The following is a 15,663-nucleotide window of genomic DNA, read 5'->3' on the forward strand; positions in this document are numbered from 1 at the left end:
AGTACAACATATATATGTATGTACGTATATTGTCCAGACATTTGGTACATATCAAAGGATTCATTAATTTTATACGATTCCTTTTCTGTATTTGCTATACGCTGTACAAGCATATTTGCGGATTAAAATAACGAGCTGGGTCGATCTATCCATATTGTCTTCATTATATATTTATTTTATTTTTTATTTTATATTAAAAATGTATCTTTAATAATTATTTTATAGTATGCTTATTCCATTTTAAGAAATAATCTGCAAATAAACTTCTTTGGAAAATTAGTTTATAGTTGACTTTGAAAACAGCTTAAGAATTGTAGGCTACCCATGAAGTTAGGGTCGCAAAATCCTATAGATCCTACAACACCGAAACAAGTAAAACACCAAAAAGCCAGACAAATATAAAATATAGTCTGAACATCTTATTTATATCTGCTTATACACCACACTAAATAAGCTGTCAGGGGTTGGAGTGGAGATGCATGAGGAGATGATCTTCACTCTTTAAGACTTCAAATTCCATTATACTTTATCTGTATATAAAGCTGAATATGCCTACACATTATATATATATTTCCGATAAACATATTTCTTTCAGTTTATCCTTTCGAATTCTCCAAATACTTCTATACATATGCTAGTGTCGCGCTGCACATTTTTTTGGTCAAATGCCTTAAATGTTGTGACAATTTTGTATCGTCCACTTAGAGGCAATCCAGTAAACTGCATTACCACGTTTACGTCGAAGGGCTCATGAATCAATTTCGTCTGCAAGTCGAAGACACAAACTATTAATTAGCTATTAATAGCTGAGTGCAGCTGGCATTTACGTACTCCGGGGTAGAAACATTTGTCCTTTATGTCTTCTGCATTGATTATATGTCGTGTCCAATACTTATACCAGTACTGCGGCTTATCATAGAGAAGTGGACAGCTGTCGGGCACTGTCATACTGAAGGGCGTTTGCAGCCATTTGCCACGGACAAACTGATACAATTTACCAACCATCTGAATAATAGTGCATTTGTTAAGAAATTCTTCCACTTAAGTAATGTTCATCGAAATTACCTCAATGCGATCGCCCGGCTTAATATTCCAGATCATGGTAGAATTACCCGAAATAGATATTTTTCCGTTATTACGCGCTAAGGTTAGCTTCGACATGTCAGCCATTCCGTGAACATTTAGAACATTACTCGATGATTTTGGGCAGTCAGCAAAGAAATCATCATCCTCAGGCACGAAAAGGTATTTCAGGGCACTCGCTTGCCTTGCGAACAGGATCAGAAATAAAAATGCGCCTCGGGACTCGAGCTCGAACCACATCGTTTGACTATTCGCGTTTCAATTTCGAATCACTTTGGAATTGATTTGGCTGCTCTCTGCATTGGAGCTTTTATACGCTAGAAATCGAATTATATAACACTCAAGAGTAACACGTGTTAGTCAGATTAACTGGATAAAGATTGTGAAGGCTTAGGTTCAATGTCATATAGTTATCTAATGACTGTATTTAATATAACTGGTTATAGGTAGATGTGACAAACTATATTTCAGTTATATAAACATGACATAGGCCCATCAAAAGAGTAACGAATTGTCGTGATGGATTGGTTTCATGTCATGTTATCAAAATTAAAATGTTCTCTTGGATTGAGACTCGAGGATGAATGCTAGAAATTAAATAGATTTCTTAAATTGCAGGATAAGTTACAAATAATTGGAAACAGTCGATAAATTAACAAACTTAAATATTTTTTGATTATGAAGGAGTACTGAAATATAAGAGAGAGGCTGACCTACATATGGGACTTTCTGAACTTATGAAGTCTCTAGTCTGTGCCAAGACCAAGAACAGATTCGCCTACTGTAGCTCAGATTGTAGCCAAGCTCATTTCGACCCATTGAAAAGTATTGCGTAGATTGGAAGAGCTTGACTTGATTCAGTCAGGCTTTTCAGATAGATATGCTATACAATCTTAGGGCTTAAGGTATCTCCTCTATGTAACTATTATATATATGTGGTAGTACGGTATACTATCTACGTATGTAACCCTTGTTTGTTGGTTTATCGCTCGATCATAGAGCGGATGTTTTTACTGTAATTAGTTTTTGCTGTTAGTAATTAAACATTGTTGAGTGTAACTTATCATAATTAGACAGGATCACGTTTGTGTACCCTGAATCTATTAGATATCCAAGCTCAGGGTGACCTAGCTCCATTAAAAGAGCTAGTTTACCGCATAAATTATTTATATACATATTCCTTATCAGTATCAACAATCGACTCAGTCTAGAGCTAGCCGTATATTTGTCAATCCGTTTCTTTGTGTGAAAAAATCGAAAGTTAAATCTATAAAAGATGGGGCTTAGGGTAATTTTTAGTCGGACACTCCCGACTTGAATACATAATCAAATTAGGGGCAATTTAAAATAGATTTTTAATTATTTCATTATGATTTGTCTCGTATATTTCAATTTTTGGCGTATAAAACCCCCAGCTCGAAAGAGACAAGACTCAATACCAAAATAAGTCGAATAATCAAACGATGTCTCTCCAAGCTAAGTTTCAATGCGCAGTTTTATTCGTGATTTTGTTTCCAAGGCAATCGCGTGCCTTGCGATACATATTCGATCCCGAATTTGATGACTTCTTTGACGATTGCCATAACTCAGCAAGTAATGTTATTAACATTCATGAACTATGTGACTTATCGGAGTTAACCTTTATGCGAGAAGATGATAAAATGTCAGTTGTGGGCAATGTTACAATTAAATGGAATATTCAGCTAGGGGATCGCATTGAGGTATTTGGAGGATTTAGAACATGCAACGAGTAAAATAACATAACTGTAATTCACTTTCCATTTAGGCGAGCTTTCAGCTCTTTCGGTTTGATCGTATAAACTGGCAGCAAACGCCATTTGGTATGACTGTGCATAACTTCTGTCCCATTCTGTTTGACGAGCCGCAGTACTGGTATAAATATTGGACAAAATATATAATCAACAAGGAAGAAGTCAAGGAAAAGTGTTTTTACTCGGGAGTACGTTTAGTAAATATAATAATATATTTCATAAAAATTTTTGAATTTGTCTTTCAGAGTAAATTAATTCACGAGCCGTTTACCATAAGTATGATATTCGATTTCACTGGATTACCTTTACATGGGCGATATAAAATAGTGACCACAGTCAAGGCCTTTAACTCAGAAAATGTGGAGCGGGAAATTAGCGCGTGTTTCGAAGTAGAAGGAAAGTTTAACAGGCTAAATTAGAAAAGTAAGAGTGCTCTAGTCGGAAGTGCCCGACAGGCATATACCCGGACTCCTGTGTAGATATATTGTTTTGTTATTATGCTTGGGTGCTTCTTCAGAGTGCAAATCACTGTGTGTGTGGGGCCGTTGGCACTCGAGGTATCTGCTTGTCGGCCACTCCCAACTAAAGCAGGTTTATTGCTATCCTTATTATGACTATCTATCTAGTTATCTTTAAAGTAAGCTGTTCCTTTAAATGTAAAGCAAAATCAAATATTAAACTTAATTTGAGAACTGAAACCGTTGAACATAGATCAATGAATAAAATATAATTGTGTGGAAATTTCATTACCATCAGAGGAAAGTATCTCAAACCACAGTAGGTGTCTGATTTTATTAGAATGTTTGTTTTATTACAATTTGGGCGTGGCTTACCTCAAAAGAATATATATTCTTACCACGTACATCTGGCTGAACGAAACGATCTCGTAAACAACATAAGTTGGAGACTTGAAATTTCAAAATTTTCCTGTATGCGCAGTATGACTATTATTTTTATCGATAACTCATCTTATTTCCTTATTATCGATAACTATCAATATTTTTCGCGTCTTAAGCGTAGTTTGATTCCTTCTTTGAAAACAGACACTTTGTATATATGGAATATTTTGTCGTTGAGGAACTCTCTCTTAATATCTTAAAATAGTGTCTCCTAGTCCCACCCATCAGGCCTCAGACAGTCAGTAAAATAAGATGTTCTGATCTGATAAACAAACAGTTCTTAGCTTATCTAAGCGAAGCCAACTGCAGCAATGGAAGCCATCAACGAAGTTTCGTAAAGTTGTATTGATGAACCAAGGAATGACTCTTTATCTGACAATCTGCTCACACTAATCCCTCTTAGCTTGACTGCATCCACATCGTAGCATCCTCAATCTGTTGCTATAATAATCATTTTTAAACGGGTTTTCGCCTATCCATAGAGCGGAAATGCTTATAACAACGGATATGTAAACATTAATTAACTATGGTAGTTATTTTAATTAGTCAATCAAGTTGAACATAAACCTTGTTGGATATAATAAGTGGGCTGTAACGCGATTAATACCAGGACGTCCTCTTTCAAATTAGGTGCAGTTTAAGTATCGTGTATATGCAATTATTGATAAGTATCAGTATTATGCAACTAGCTCTTTAGTGTATAAAAACTCCAATGCCTACAGCACAAAAATCCATTTAAAATTGAAGCGAATAATCACACGATGCTGCTCCAGTCAAAGTATCTTTACGTTGTGTATTTCATCAGTTTGCTCGTAAGGCAGTCGAGTGCCTTGAAGTATCTATTTGTTCCTGAAAATGACGAATTATATGGCGACTGCCAAAATCAACCAAATAATGTTCTTAATGTTCATGAAATGAGTGACTTATCTGAGCTAAGCTTTACACGAGAAGACGATAAAATATTAGTTTTTGGCAATTGTACCTTCAAGTGGAATATTCAACACGGGGATCGCATTGCGGTATTTTATTTCATTCCAACATATTAAAATATATTTAAAATTGACTTTCCATTTAGGCGAGCTTTCAGCTCTTTCGGTTTGATCGTATAAACTGGCAGCAAACGCCATTTGGTATGACTGTTCATAACTTCTGTCCCATTCTGTTTGACGAGCCTCAGACCTGGTATAAATATTGGACAAAATACGTAACCAATAAGGAACAAGTGAAGAATGAATGCCTTTACCCCGGAGTATGTTTAGCAATTATAAAAATATATTTTATAAGTATCAATTTCTATCTTCGTCTTTCAGACAAAGTTTATTCACATGCCGTTTGCCATAAATATGATAATCGATCTCACTGGATTACCTTTAAACGGACGTTATAAAATCGTGGTCACATTCAAAGCCTTTAGCCCTAAAAATGTTGAACGGACAACTAGCGTCTGCATCGAGATAGAGGGAGCATTTGAAAGACTAAATTAGAAAAGTAAGAGTGTTATTGTCGGAAGTGCACGACAGGCATATACCCGGACTCTTGGGCAGATCTGCTTTTTCATTGGGACTCTAGGATTTTTCTATACTTCATGCGCAGATTGCATTTAGTAAATAAATCGATATGTACATGAGGTTTTTTGGTTGCCTTAAATTGGAATGAAATAGGGGTATCTGATAGTCGATCACTCCTAACTAGAGCAGTTTTTTTATTGTATCTATTGTAGCTATCCATCTATTTGTGTTTAAAATATGTAGACCTCAATATGTTTAACTAAATGTAATAGATAAAAAGGCTTTTCATGGGTTTCAAGGGTGTATAATATAAAATAAACTAAGACATTATACATTAAACTTAATTTGATAGCTGAAGAATTTGAACTTGGATAAACGAATAAAAAATAATTGTGTGGAAATTCACTCTCACTACTGTTCATCAGATATTTATATATAAAACTGTATATACGTTTCGATAAAGACTCCAATTTTCCGGATTCTTCAGGAATGGAAAAGCTTATATTGATTTCATGCATGTCCGTCCGTCAAAATAGAAGTTGACATTTCAAACACAGACTCCTTGGTCCGTGTGTTGAGTGTTGAGATTTTGCCGACATTGCCACTAGAGGCGTGGCTAATGTAAGCATTTATCAATTATATTACACTAATTAGTCAATTAAAATGAACATAAACCTTGCTAGATATAATTAGCTCGATTGATACTGAAGTCCTCCTCTTTCAAATTAGATGTAATCTAAGTTACGTGTGTATAGATTTATTGATATGTATCAGTGTTATGCAACCAGCTATTGAGTGTATAAAAACTCAAGACCGTAAAGCAGCAGAATCCATTCCTAATTAAACCGAATAATCACACGATGTTGCTCCAATGAAATTATTTTTGTAATACCGATTTCGGGCAATGCTACTTTAATCTGCAATATTCAGCCAGGCGATCGCATTGAGGTAATTTCGATGAGCATTATTTGTAAATATTTGGAATAATATTTCATTATTATTCAGATAAGTACAACGTATATGGGTGAGATCGTATAACCTGGATGCAAACGCCATTCCAATATCTCTCCAATTATATGTTGAGAACCTCAGTATTGGCATAAATATTGAACAAAATTTGTATAAGGAAGACGTCAGCGCAATATTGGATTTTAAGTTAATTCTGCCTTAAATGAACGATACTCAGTTAGTAGCACAGTAAAGGTCCTTAGCTCGAAAAATGTGGAACGGGCAACTAACAACTGCTGCAGATCATTAGAGAATATTATAGACTGTGGATTATAGATTATAGCTTAAAGATACAGATTATACAATTATTCACATATCAAGACACTATTACTTAAGAATATAAAATAATACTGGATATTTGGTTAAGCAAAATTTGTGTATAAGAGCCACGCCTTGTTGTGGGAAATCGTAGCTGCCTAGATAAGAAATGGGAAACGAGAAACAACAAATTATTTCTAATTTCCTATCTATGCAACCATAAATATATATATCTATATAGACATATGTGCATATAAATATATATATATGTAATTCAGACGGCTTTTGATGACATTTGCTTGCTAGATCTTCAGCGGTCGATTGCCTATGAATTAACATTTGTTCTATCTGCTCCGGAGTTAGATGGTAACTGAATGTAACAAATAAGTCTGAATGTAGACTGCTAACTACGGAACAACATTGTATTATCCTCATACTGGCTAGGAGTCTTTTCTTCAAAGCTTAGTTTGCCCTGAGTTAAAGGGAAGAATAGCAATTGATTCATTTTAACTTCAGCAATTGAATTGTCCCTGTTTAGAATGTAACTAAATACTAAAACAGCGGTAGCAACGGAGAGCTTCCATTGATCATGACGGCGATGGCGAACGATATGAGGAGGTTCCTTCAATGACTATTGCCATTGATTCCATTACATTGAGTATCTCCGGGCAGGTTCTCCAGTGGGTGATTGGTCTGAGTGCTGTGGAATCTGGGGGGTATCACATCAATTGCAGATACAGAATCATCTCTATCATCACCGATAAAGCACACTTGAAGCAATTCTGGGACTGAGATTCTCCTGATGCTCGATAGGAGGCAGCTTCGATTCAGCATTAGATCCAGCAATTATCATTTTCTATGCAATTTTATTAGAAGATTCAGTTCTATTGTTCTTTGGGGATGTATTTCAACTACTCTCGCACTCTTCCATGCGTTCCGTTCACTGCTGATTTCGATGTGAATGGAGTTCAGTTGGTGCTATGAATGGGGATTACTACGACCAACATGTATTTCGCGAGGTATTCATACAACTGCATGGAAACACTAATGGTACAAAGGACAGAATCCGAGATCTTGCAAGTCACGACTCTAGTAAACTGAATATAATACCAAAATGCATGCGCCATGAATTCATTCCCATTATCGCTCGCTTATAATATAATTACCATTAATTATATATATTACACTAATAAGGTACTCAAATAAATGGAACCTTGTTAAAAATATATCTCGAATGATACCAGAACCTCCCTTTTCAAATAAGATGCAATCTAACAAACGCGAACAGTTAATTATTGAAAACTTATCAGTGGAAAAAAATGTAGTTTTGAAGGTATAAAACGCTCCGGCTGTGTGATACAGAAATCAATTCGAAATCAATTCGAAATCAAAAGATGTTGTGCCGAGTTAAGCTTCAATATTCAGTTTTATTTGTGATCTTGGTCGCAAGGCTATCGATTGCCTTGAAATACCTATTCGTTCCGGAGTATCAAAACATCTTTGACGATTGCCAAGCAGCAGCAAGTAATGTTCTCAACATTGAAGGACTCTTCGATATGTCCGAGTTAACCTTGACGTCTAATGACGACACCGTTTTAATTTCGGGCAACCTAACCTACGTTTGGAATATTCAACCGGGCGATCGAGTCGAAGTATTTTTGTTGAACCTTCTGAGAGTTGAGCAATATCTTAAGCTTTGCTTTGTTATTTAGCTTCGAATAAACATTTATCGCTTTGATCGTATAAAATGGGTGCAGACACCTTTCGGTTTGACTGTTCCTAACATGTGTTCAGTTATGTATAAGGAATCTGACTACTGGTATCAATATTGGACAAGATTTGTAACTAACAAAGAAGACGTGAAGAACGAATGCTTTTACCCTGGAGTATGTCTTTCAAATGTAGCTATAAATCTTCGTGAGGAATAATACTTATCTGCGTCTTACAGACTAAACTGATTTACGAACCGTTCAACCTAAGCGTCACAATGGATTTTACTGGAATCCCCTTAAACGGACGATACAATGTTATCGCAACAATCAAGGCGTTTAGCTTGAAAAATGTCGAGCGGGACACTAGCATCTGCTTCGGAATCGAAGGAGAATTTAACAGGCTGTAAATTATAGCAGCAACTTAAAAGATACTACTGTTTATACATAATTGTATAAATATAAAAATAATATGCATCAAAGATTGCTTCGTACTCATTGAAACTACGTATCTCAATAGATAGTGGGCTTAAAGAAGAGCACAATGTCCAGGAAATGCTGTCGAATATCGTTTAGAATTTTTCGGTTTTTGTATGCTTAACCACATATTTTTCGCCTGTATTAATTACTAATCTTTATTTAATGTGTAATTAAATAATAATAAATAAATGTATAACAATCCCCATTGGGATAATACACTATTAATTATAGCTAACGTCTCAAAAATGTTTTCACAAAACAATAAATTTGAAATAACTTCGATTAAGTGTCATTTAAATAAATACTTATTTGATAAGATCGGTTGCATTGAAATTATAAAACTAGTCTTGCTCTAGAGTTGTTAAGTTAGCTTTGATAAATAATATTTTGGAAACATTTTCGGGGCAGAGACCCAATTGCATATCACTATATAGACTCTTAGATATATTGAATAGGCGCTCGCTGGCAATGCTAGCGGCGGGGGTGGATAGATATCGCTTAACAATGGGAAACAAAGCGCTATATTTACTATTAGATCGCCACCAAGTTATTGGATCGCTTTGCCGTTCCACTCTTGGTTCTGAATTGTACAAATACAATAGATTCTTTAATTGCGATTGCGATTGCGAATGCAATGATGTGGATGCTTCCGGACTACTGTTGGATAGTGTGAGCATATTGTCAAGAAAAGAATCAATTTTTGATTCGTTTTTAGCATTCGAGGCCACTTTGACAATCTTCATTGGCGGCTGCCATTGCTGAAGCCCGGTTCGGCAGAGCTGTGCCAAGACTTCCTCAGTTACCAGCTGTGCTTCCTGATGGGTAAAAAAAGCCTGCTTGTAACGCGGATCTAAATACGTGGCCATCAGATACTTGATATCCGACGTAATTGTCGAGCATCTCGACTCTAGCTCCTCGAGCAACTTTCGAGCAAACGAGCAAATGGTCTGTAAGAGATTTGGAAATAGAATCAATTTTCCTTGCCTCACGAAAATTTCTATTTACCACTGAAGACACAAAGTTGTGGACGTCGGTGCGTAGGGAATCACGCAGTGCGGCTATTAGTGGTATAACAGAGGATGCCGTCGCAGAGGTGCCACTCCAAATATTGACAATTTCCTCAATTGGTTGTATGACTCGTTGACCCAAATCAATATCCAGCCATTCATCTGGATAAATCTTTACCATGTTATACTCCTCGGCATAAATAGAGAGAGCATCCTTAAGCTTTAGCAGGCGTCCTTTCAAGCGGAAGATCGCGCTCCAATCCAAGTGGTTGTCATTGTGTTCCATCAATTGCAATGGCTCGCGATTCAATTGCTTCTCATGAATATATTTCAAGTGATTGTATGCTATGTGAGATTGCTGAAAGTGTTTTGAGATCTGAAGGCATTTGGCATCTAATTGTTTTAGATGTTCATTCGATTCGAGGGCATATTTCACACAAATCTTCAGTAGATGAACGTTGCACTCTATTATGGCACCCTGTATGCAAGTGCCCTCATCTCTGATAATACAGTTAATCTTCTCCTTGGGCAGCTGTAGCTCCTGGCAGACATTGGCAATGTTTACACGAATGCGACAAGCGACGTCGTCTGTGTGTCGTCCGTCGAGGGCTTCACATTTCAAGTGGAACTGTTTGGATTGGAAGTCGTTGGAAATTCCGTGGCAGCTTAAGCTCAGCAAGCCTTGGCCACCAGTTCCCCACGAGATGCTTGTGGCCAGCGAAACAGAATCCAACATGACGAGTTGTTGCTTCAGTTGCGTTTGCATTCGTCGATATATGTCTTGGCATAACATATTCTCATAATAACTAACAGTATTAATTGCATATCGCGGCTGCAGAACTTTAATAAAGTTCACGAAGCCAGCGCTATTTAGCAAGCTAAAGGAATAATCATGCTGGGCTATCATTAAAGCCAATTTCTCATCGCTAGCATAAGTTTCGTCCGAGTCGCTTAGCCTTTGAACTTCCAATGGATCAGCATCCTGAAATAAATAAATAAAATAAATGAAATATGTGAACTCTGTGTGAAGTATATCCTTTATTTTACGTGTAATTGCAGGTTCGTGTGAACGGATGCGTTATCATTTATTTCCGTTTTCACCATGTACTTGATGTCGTTTTCGGATAATGTTAAAAATTCGGCAGGATGCTTGCTCTTTAGATGATTTCGCAGACATGTTGTGCCGCGTCCCTTACGTGAATAATTTTTATGGCACAGGCAACAAATTGCGACAATATCGCTTTCTTTATAGAAAAAGTTCCAAACGCGACTCTTTTTGCTCATTATTTCTTTTGCGGATACTCCGCTTTACATCCGTTTCATCGCAGCCCTACAACACAACTTACGATAATTCAAAAGACGATGACGATAACGGCTCGATAGCATACAATTAGAGTGACCATCTTGCTATAAACTTCTATCGTGTTTCTTCCATCAGTAACATTGTAATTTGGCGCGCACGAGACTCGGAAACAATAATTATTTGTTTATGTGCGCGATGCCTTGCAACATGGAACTACCTAGCTCCCCAGAAGAGCTGACAGCACAAGACAATGAAAATTGGAAAGAGTTACTAAACGATTCCACAAAATGGCACTCTATTCCGCTGCTAAATCACACACCTTTGCACAAATTGAAAGATCAGGGGCTGGTACGTTTTCGTGGCATGGTGCAGGACATGATGGATCCAGAAATCTACTTGGAGCGATATGAGGTAAAATTAGCTGACGGCAGTGCACGTACACAGCCAGGCAAATATCGGGATTGTCTGCGACTGGGCAAAGATGAACTACTGGACTACCATGCCGACAGCAATGTGCATGGCGAGCGACGCACATTATTTGTGGTCTCAGTACCTGGTCTCAATGACTGGGCTAAAGAGCACGAAAAGCAATGTAACCCGCAGTCACAACAGTTGCCAAGTGTTGGAAGTGGTGTCAAACGCGCATTGGATGAACAAGAAGATATGGAAGTGGACAAAACAGATGAATCTAACATTAGCTCAGCCAAAAAGCAATGTGTAAATGTTGAGAGCAAAGCAGAAACGAAGGGCTGCAGCTCTGCAGTACTTGGCTCAGACTATCTGCTCAACTCGCCGTTGCCCAGTCGTCCAAGCATGGCCTGCATGGTGAAGGTCTACGAGGAATTCGATAAATACACCTTAAATTCGCTAATGGATTTTGTGGGCTTTCTGTCTGTGGATCCAGCATTGGACGCATCCACGCTGGACGTTGAGGCCATGAAGGATGTGGAAAGCCTAGCCGAGCTGCAGGCACAGAATCCGTCGCCATTTCTAATACCGCGCCTGCATGCCTTTGCCGTCAAGTCTTTGTGCCATGCCAATCCGCTGCTAGACGAAAGTCTTCAGCAACCTGCTGCAATTGAGGCACCACATGCACCACAATCTTTGGAAAGCATACACAAGGATTTGCGCATGCTGCTCAAACTTTGCCTGTTCGAGGACGAACTGGCTGCCGAATATCTTCTTTGTCATCTAATTTCTACAGTTTATAGCCGTTCTGAGATGCAGAGCATTGGCAAATTCGCATTGAACATCTGTAACCTGCCCAAAGAGTGTCTGCAGCAATATACAACAAAGCTATATGAGGTACTCGAGCTCTTGTTGCCTGCTAGCCACTACCTGCCAATAACCCTAGAAACCATGAACACAGCAGCCTTTACACCAAAGTAAGTCAGACCTACATTAATTCGTGATGGGTAACATTAAAACATTTACTTTCTACAGAAAGGACTATGAGACGAACAAGCTGGTCTCTGGGTTGCTGCAGCTGGCGCCCCATACACATCTGGTACTCGACGAGACGCACATGCAGCAGGGCAAGCTGGAAGCGAATGGTGTGCATGCCATACAGCATCTAGCGAACCTTATTAACAATCAGCAGCTGAAGTGCGACTTTCAGTATTATCAAATAGATTACAATGTGGATATTCCGGTGCTGGTGCTCAGCGAGGGACGCAGCATGCTGCCGGTATGGAATTGAAATAGGTATAATTATAGCATATTTCTAATGGACGTACTTTATTTGCAGAGCGACTTTGTGATGCCAATTAAGGCAGATGAAAAAGCTGTTCAGATTTACGAGGAATCTTTGAAAGCTGCTTTGCACTATCTACAGCCGGGGCGCCTGCAGCAGTTCCGCAACTATTTGACCATGTCGCGGATTGCTCAATTCAGCGTTAGCGAAGAGCACACGGAAATGATACAGCAGGAATTTGTGGATATGCGCAAGGCGAATGTGAAGAGCAATGCTGATGATCTGCACTGTCTGTTGGTCTTATCGCGCCTACTAGGCATTGCGCGCGGCAATGCTACGCTAGATAAGGAAACCTGGCACTTAGCCACAGAGTTCGAGTCAAAGCGTCGTCAGCGATTGCAAGCAATGCCCAAGTCAAGCACTTCAATGCGAAATTAAATTGAATATAAATCGTTTTACAAGGAAAAAACATGTTTTATTGTTCGCCAGATTTTCTTGTTTTCTGAAATTTTTTTAAATTGATCAATCGATCTCGTCTCAGCTTCTGAAAGGCACGAAATTTATTGCGTCCGTTTATATAGCACAACGACTCCTGATACGTAGTTGGCAAGACCTCTTGAACATTTCTCTCAGCCTTATAGATGAGAAACAACGAATTAGTTGTTGTATGTGTCGTGCTGTTCTCATGCAAGACTTCCACGATTGTCAACAATTGTATATACCTTTTATATGTGTATACCACGTAGGCAGTTAATTTGATAAATGAGTTCACCTTCAATGGACTATAGAATGCAACATCCGAGATGCATTCGATCAGTGGGCGACCGCCAGCATATATGCAGGCGGTAATCGAACTGATTTCCACAGCTGTCCGCAGTACGAATCCACCAAAAATATGATTGTGCACGTTGCGATTGTCGGGAAAAGCGCGCAGAAGGGTACTATGATTCGATTCGGACATCCATCTGCAATTTGATGGCAGTTCAAGATTGTACATATTTTGAGGCTTTGTGCCTTGGGTTCGCTTGAAGATCTCGAACATTAGCTTCTCGTCTTCGATTGTGGGTCGTGTGTATAGTACGGTCCTTGATTGTTTGGCCTTGCGAGCCTTGTACCTCTTAACCGAATCCTTATAGCATGATTCCTCCTTCTCGTTGGCCGGACTCAGTGGATTAATTGGAGCAGCTGCTGTATTTGTTGCATTGCGTGCGACCATCACAAAGATGGCTTTCAGAACGGTTCGAAAGTTCTGCTGCATATAAATGGTTATCTCCATGGAGGTCATGCCAGTCCATGAGACATGGCCACACAAAGAAAGGTCTTCATATGCCAAGATATTATTACAATTAGAAAACTCCACGCTCTCGACCAACACTGTGACAAATATATAGGGCAGCGGTATACCTTTGGGCAATGTCGGCACATTCGTATGACGGTGACAGATCCACACTAAGGGCCTGGCTTAGTTAAGCGTCGCGTAGTCGTTGCCAACACATCCATTTACTTACCGGCAAACAGGTCCAGTTCCTCCATCAGACGTCCCATGCGCACTCGACGCAAATGGTTGACATAACGTTCCCGATACGAACTCGAACTCAATGGCAATATCGCCGTAGTGAAAGAGTCAGTCATGCTACGACTGGGCAAATCCTCTCGCTTTGGCGTATACTTGAGCAGATTTGCACGGCACTTGGGTATCGTATAGTATCCCGGATCCAGTCCAATTTGCTTCTGTATATTTTCACTAACTAGGAAAGAGTGTGCTAAAAATTGTATCAGAACAGACGCAGATACTGCCTCAGTTACCATTCGACATTGTACCCGAACAATGGCCAGACTGAAAGGCATCAAATTCACAAGTTTCATGCCAATCATGTCGACTGGCGGACTGATGTATGTTCTTTGAACAGGCAACACATGTTTTACATTGAGATGTAAGAATATCGGACACAGTTAACACAGATATAGGTGTTCTTAGCAACCTGACCATCCTGATGAATCATTCAATAATTTTGAACAATATTCCAAACAAAATTTTTTTTTTTTGACATATTTTTTTTGATTAGTGTTGTCGGGAAAAAGGAAATAAAAATGGTCAAATCATGGTTGGGATCGGGATGGATTTTACTGGAAAGAACAAAAACAAATATAGTATTATAAATATTCTCGCAATAACTTATATAAAACTATTAAAAGTTAGAAAATTTAGACAATTTCAAAATTGACTTACCTAAATTTCCCCCATTAGGTCAGAGATATTTCTAATAGAACTATATTATCAGTATAAACCTGGTTTTCATATTTGAATATAAAAATAAATATGTAGTTTCATGCCTGGGCTCATAAAAATCATCATAAAATCAATGAACCTTAAGACGGATATACATATGTATTTGTTTTTTTTTTATTCGTGTTTGTACACAATAGAACCTCGGTTAGCAAGTACAAACAACGCTTTGTATTATTTATAATTCCATTTTTTTTTCATTTTACGCGATGGTCAATTGAAAACATAATAGAACAAATAGATAGGGGAAGAAAATTAATTTGCAATCGCTATACGTTTTCGACCTTAATATACCCTGTACCCTCTGTACTAGATCAAATTAAAATATGAGATAATATTAAAAATAAAATTGTAATTGAATAAGTAAACAAACAATAGTCCAAATAAATAATTAAAGTTAGTTTTTGTGTAGTAATGCGATACAATTCAATCATATAACGTGTCGTTACCACATTAATATGATTGGTTACATGATAAGAAAATGATTTTTTGTTTGGTAAAGCTATAAAGTTAGCCTCAATTAGAGTCAAAATATGCCTTCTAATCGTGTGTGAGCAGATGGAGACGTAGCCCTTACAAATTTCAACACAAACCAGAATTTTCTCTGCCAGGGTATGAATATGCGATCTCATCGTTATGCGATTCTTTTTAACACT

At 38.0% G+C, this 15,663-nt stretch overlaps 6 protein-coding genes across 6 annotated transcripts; 3 read left to right on the forward strand and 3 right to left on the reverse strand.

The window, feature by feature from the left end:
- Positions 1-591: 591 nt before the first annotated feature.
- LOC111605018 lies at positions 592-1,323 on the reverse strand. The gene is made up of 3 exons (XM_023323348.2): positions 1,066-1,323; positions 832-1,005; positions 592-765 (listed from the first exon to the last, which is right to left on the reverse strand). The coding sequence occupies exons 1-3, from the start codon at positions 1,321-1,323 to the stop codon at positions 592-594; spliced, it is 606 nt and encodes a 201-aa protein (XP_023179116.1).
- Positions 1,324-2,538: 1,215 nt separating this feature from the next.
- LOC111605043 lies at positions 2,539-5,264 on the forward strand. Its single transcript, XM_030224560.1, has 6 exons — positions 2,539-2,804; positions 2,870-3,043; positions 3,101-3,259; positions 4,477-4,773; positions 4,830-5,003; positions 5,065-5,264. The coding sequence occupies exons 1-6, from the start codon at positions 2,547-2,549 to the stop codon at positions 5,236-5,238; spliced, it is 1,236 nt and encodes a 411-aa protein (XP_030080420.1). The 5' UTR covers positions 2,539-2,546; the 3' UTR covers positions 5,239-5,264.
- Positions 5,265-8,251: 2,987 nt separating this feature from the next.
- On the forward strand, positions 8,252-8,662 carry LOC111605037. The gene is made up of 2 exons (XM_030224488.1): positions 8,252-8,414; positions 8,477-8,662. The coding sequence occupies exons 1-2, from the start codon at positions 8,313-8,315 to the stop codon at positions 8,645-8,647; spliced, it is 273 nt and encodes a 90-aa protein (XP_030080348.1). The 5' UTR covers positions 8,252-8,312; the 3' UTR covers positions 8,648-8,662.
- Positions 8,663-9,041: 379 nt separating this feature from the next.
- On the reverse strand, positions 9,042-11,080 carry LOC111605025 (zinc finger BED domain-containing protein 4). Its single transcript, XM_023323356.2, has 3 exons — positions 10,772-11,080; positions 9,723-10,706; positions 9,042-9,664 (listed from the first exon to the last, which is right to left on the reverse strand). The coding sequence occupies exons 1-3, from the start codon at positions 11,006-11,008 to the stop codon at positions 9,059-9,061; spliced, it is 1,827 nt and encodes a 608-aa protein (XP_023179124.2). The 5' UTR covers positions 11,009-11,080; the 3' UTR covers positions 9,042-9,058.
- A 34-nt stretch (positions 11,081-11,114) lies between these two features.
- LOC111605024 (mini-chromosome maintenance complex-binding protein) lies at positions 11,115-13,180 on the forward strand. The gene is made up of 3 exons (XM_023323355.2): positions 11,115-12,412; positions 12,471-12,714; positions 12,775-13,180. Exons 1-3 carry the CDS (start codon positions 11,214-11,216, stop codon positions 13,156-13,158), a joined length of 1,827 nt encoding a protein of 608 aa, XP_023179123.2. The 5' UTR covers positions 11,115-11,213; the 3' UTR covers positions 13,159-13,180.
- LOC111605026 (acyl-coenzyme A thioesterase 9, mitochondrial) lies at positions 13,178-15,085 on the reverse strand. The gene is made up of 4 exons (XM_023323357.2): positions 14,951-15,085; positions 14,527-14,847; positions 14,229-14,468; positions 13,178-14,169 (listed from the first exon to the last, which is right to left on the reverse strand). Exons 2-4 carry the CDS (start codon positions 14,708-14,710, stop codon positions 13,196-13,198), a joined length of 1,398 nt encoding a protein of 465 aa, XP_023179125.2. The 5' UTR covers positions 14,711-14,847; positions 14,951-15,085; the 3' UTR covers positions 13,178-13,195.
- Between the last annotated feature and the right edge of the window lie 578 nt (positions 15,086-15,663).

The sequence above is a fragment of the Drosophila hydei genome, unplaced genomic scaffold, assembly GCF_003285905.1.
Source record: "Drosophila hydei strain 15085-1641.00,03,60 unplaced genomic scaffold, DhydRS2 tig00008114-arrow-pilon, whole genome shotgun sequence".
In the NCBI taxonomy this organism is placed as follows: Eukaryota; Metazoa; Arthropoda; class Insecta; order Diptera; family Drosophilidae; genus Drosophila; species Drosophila hydei.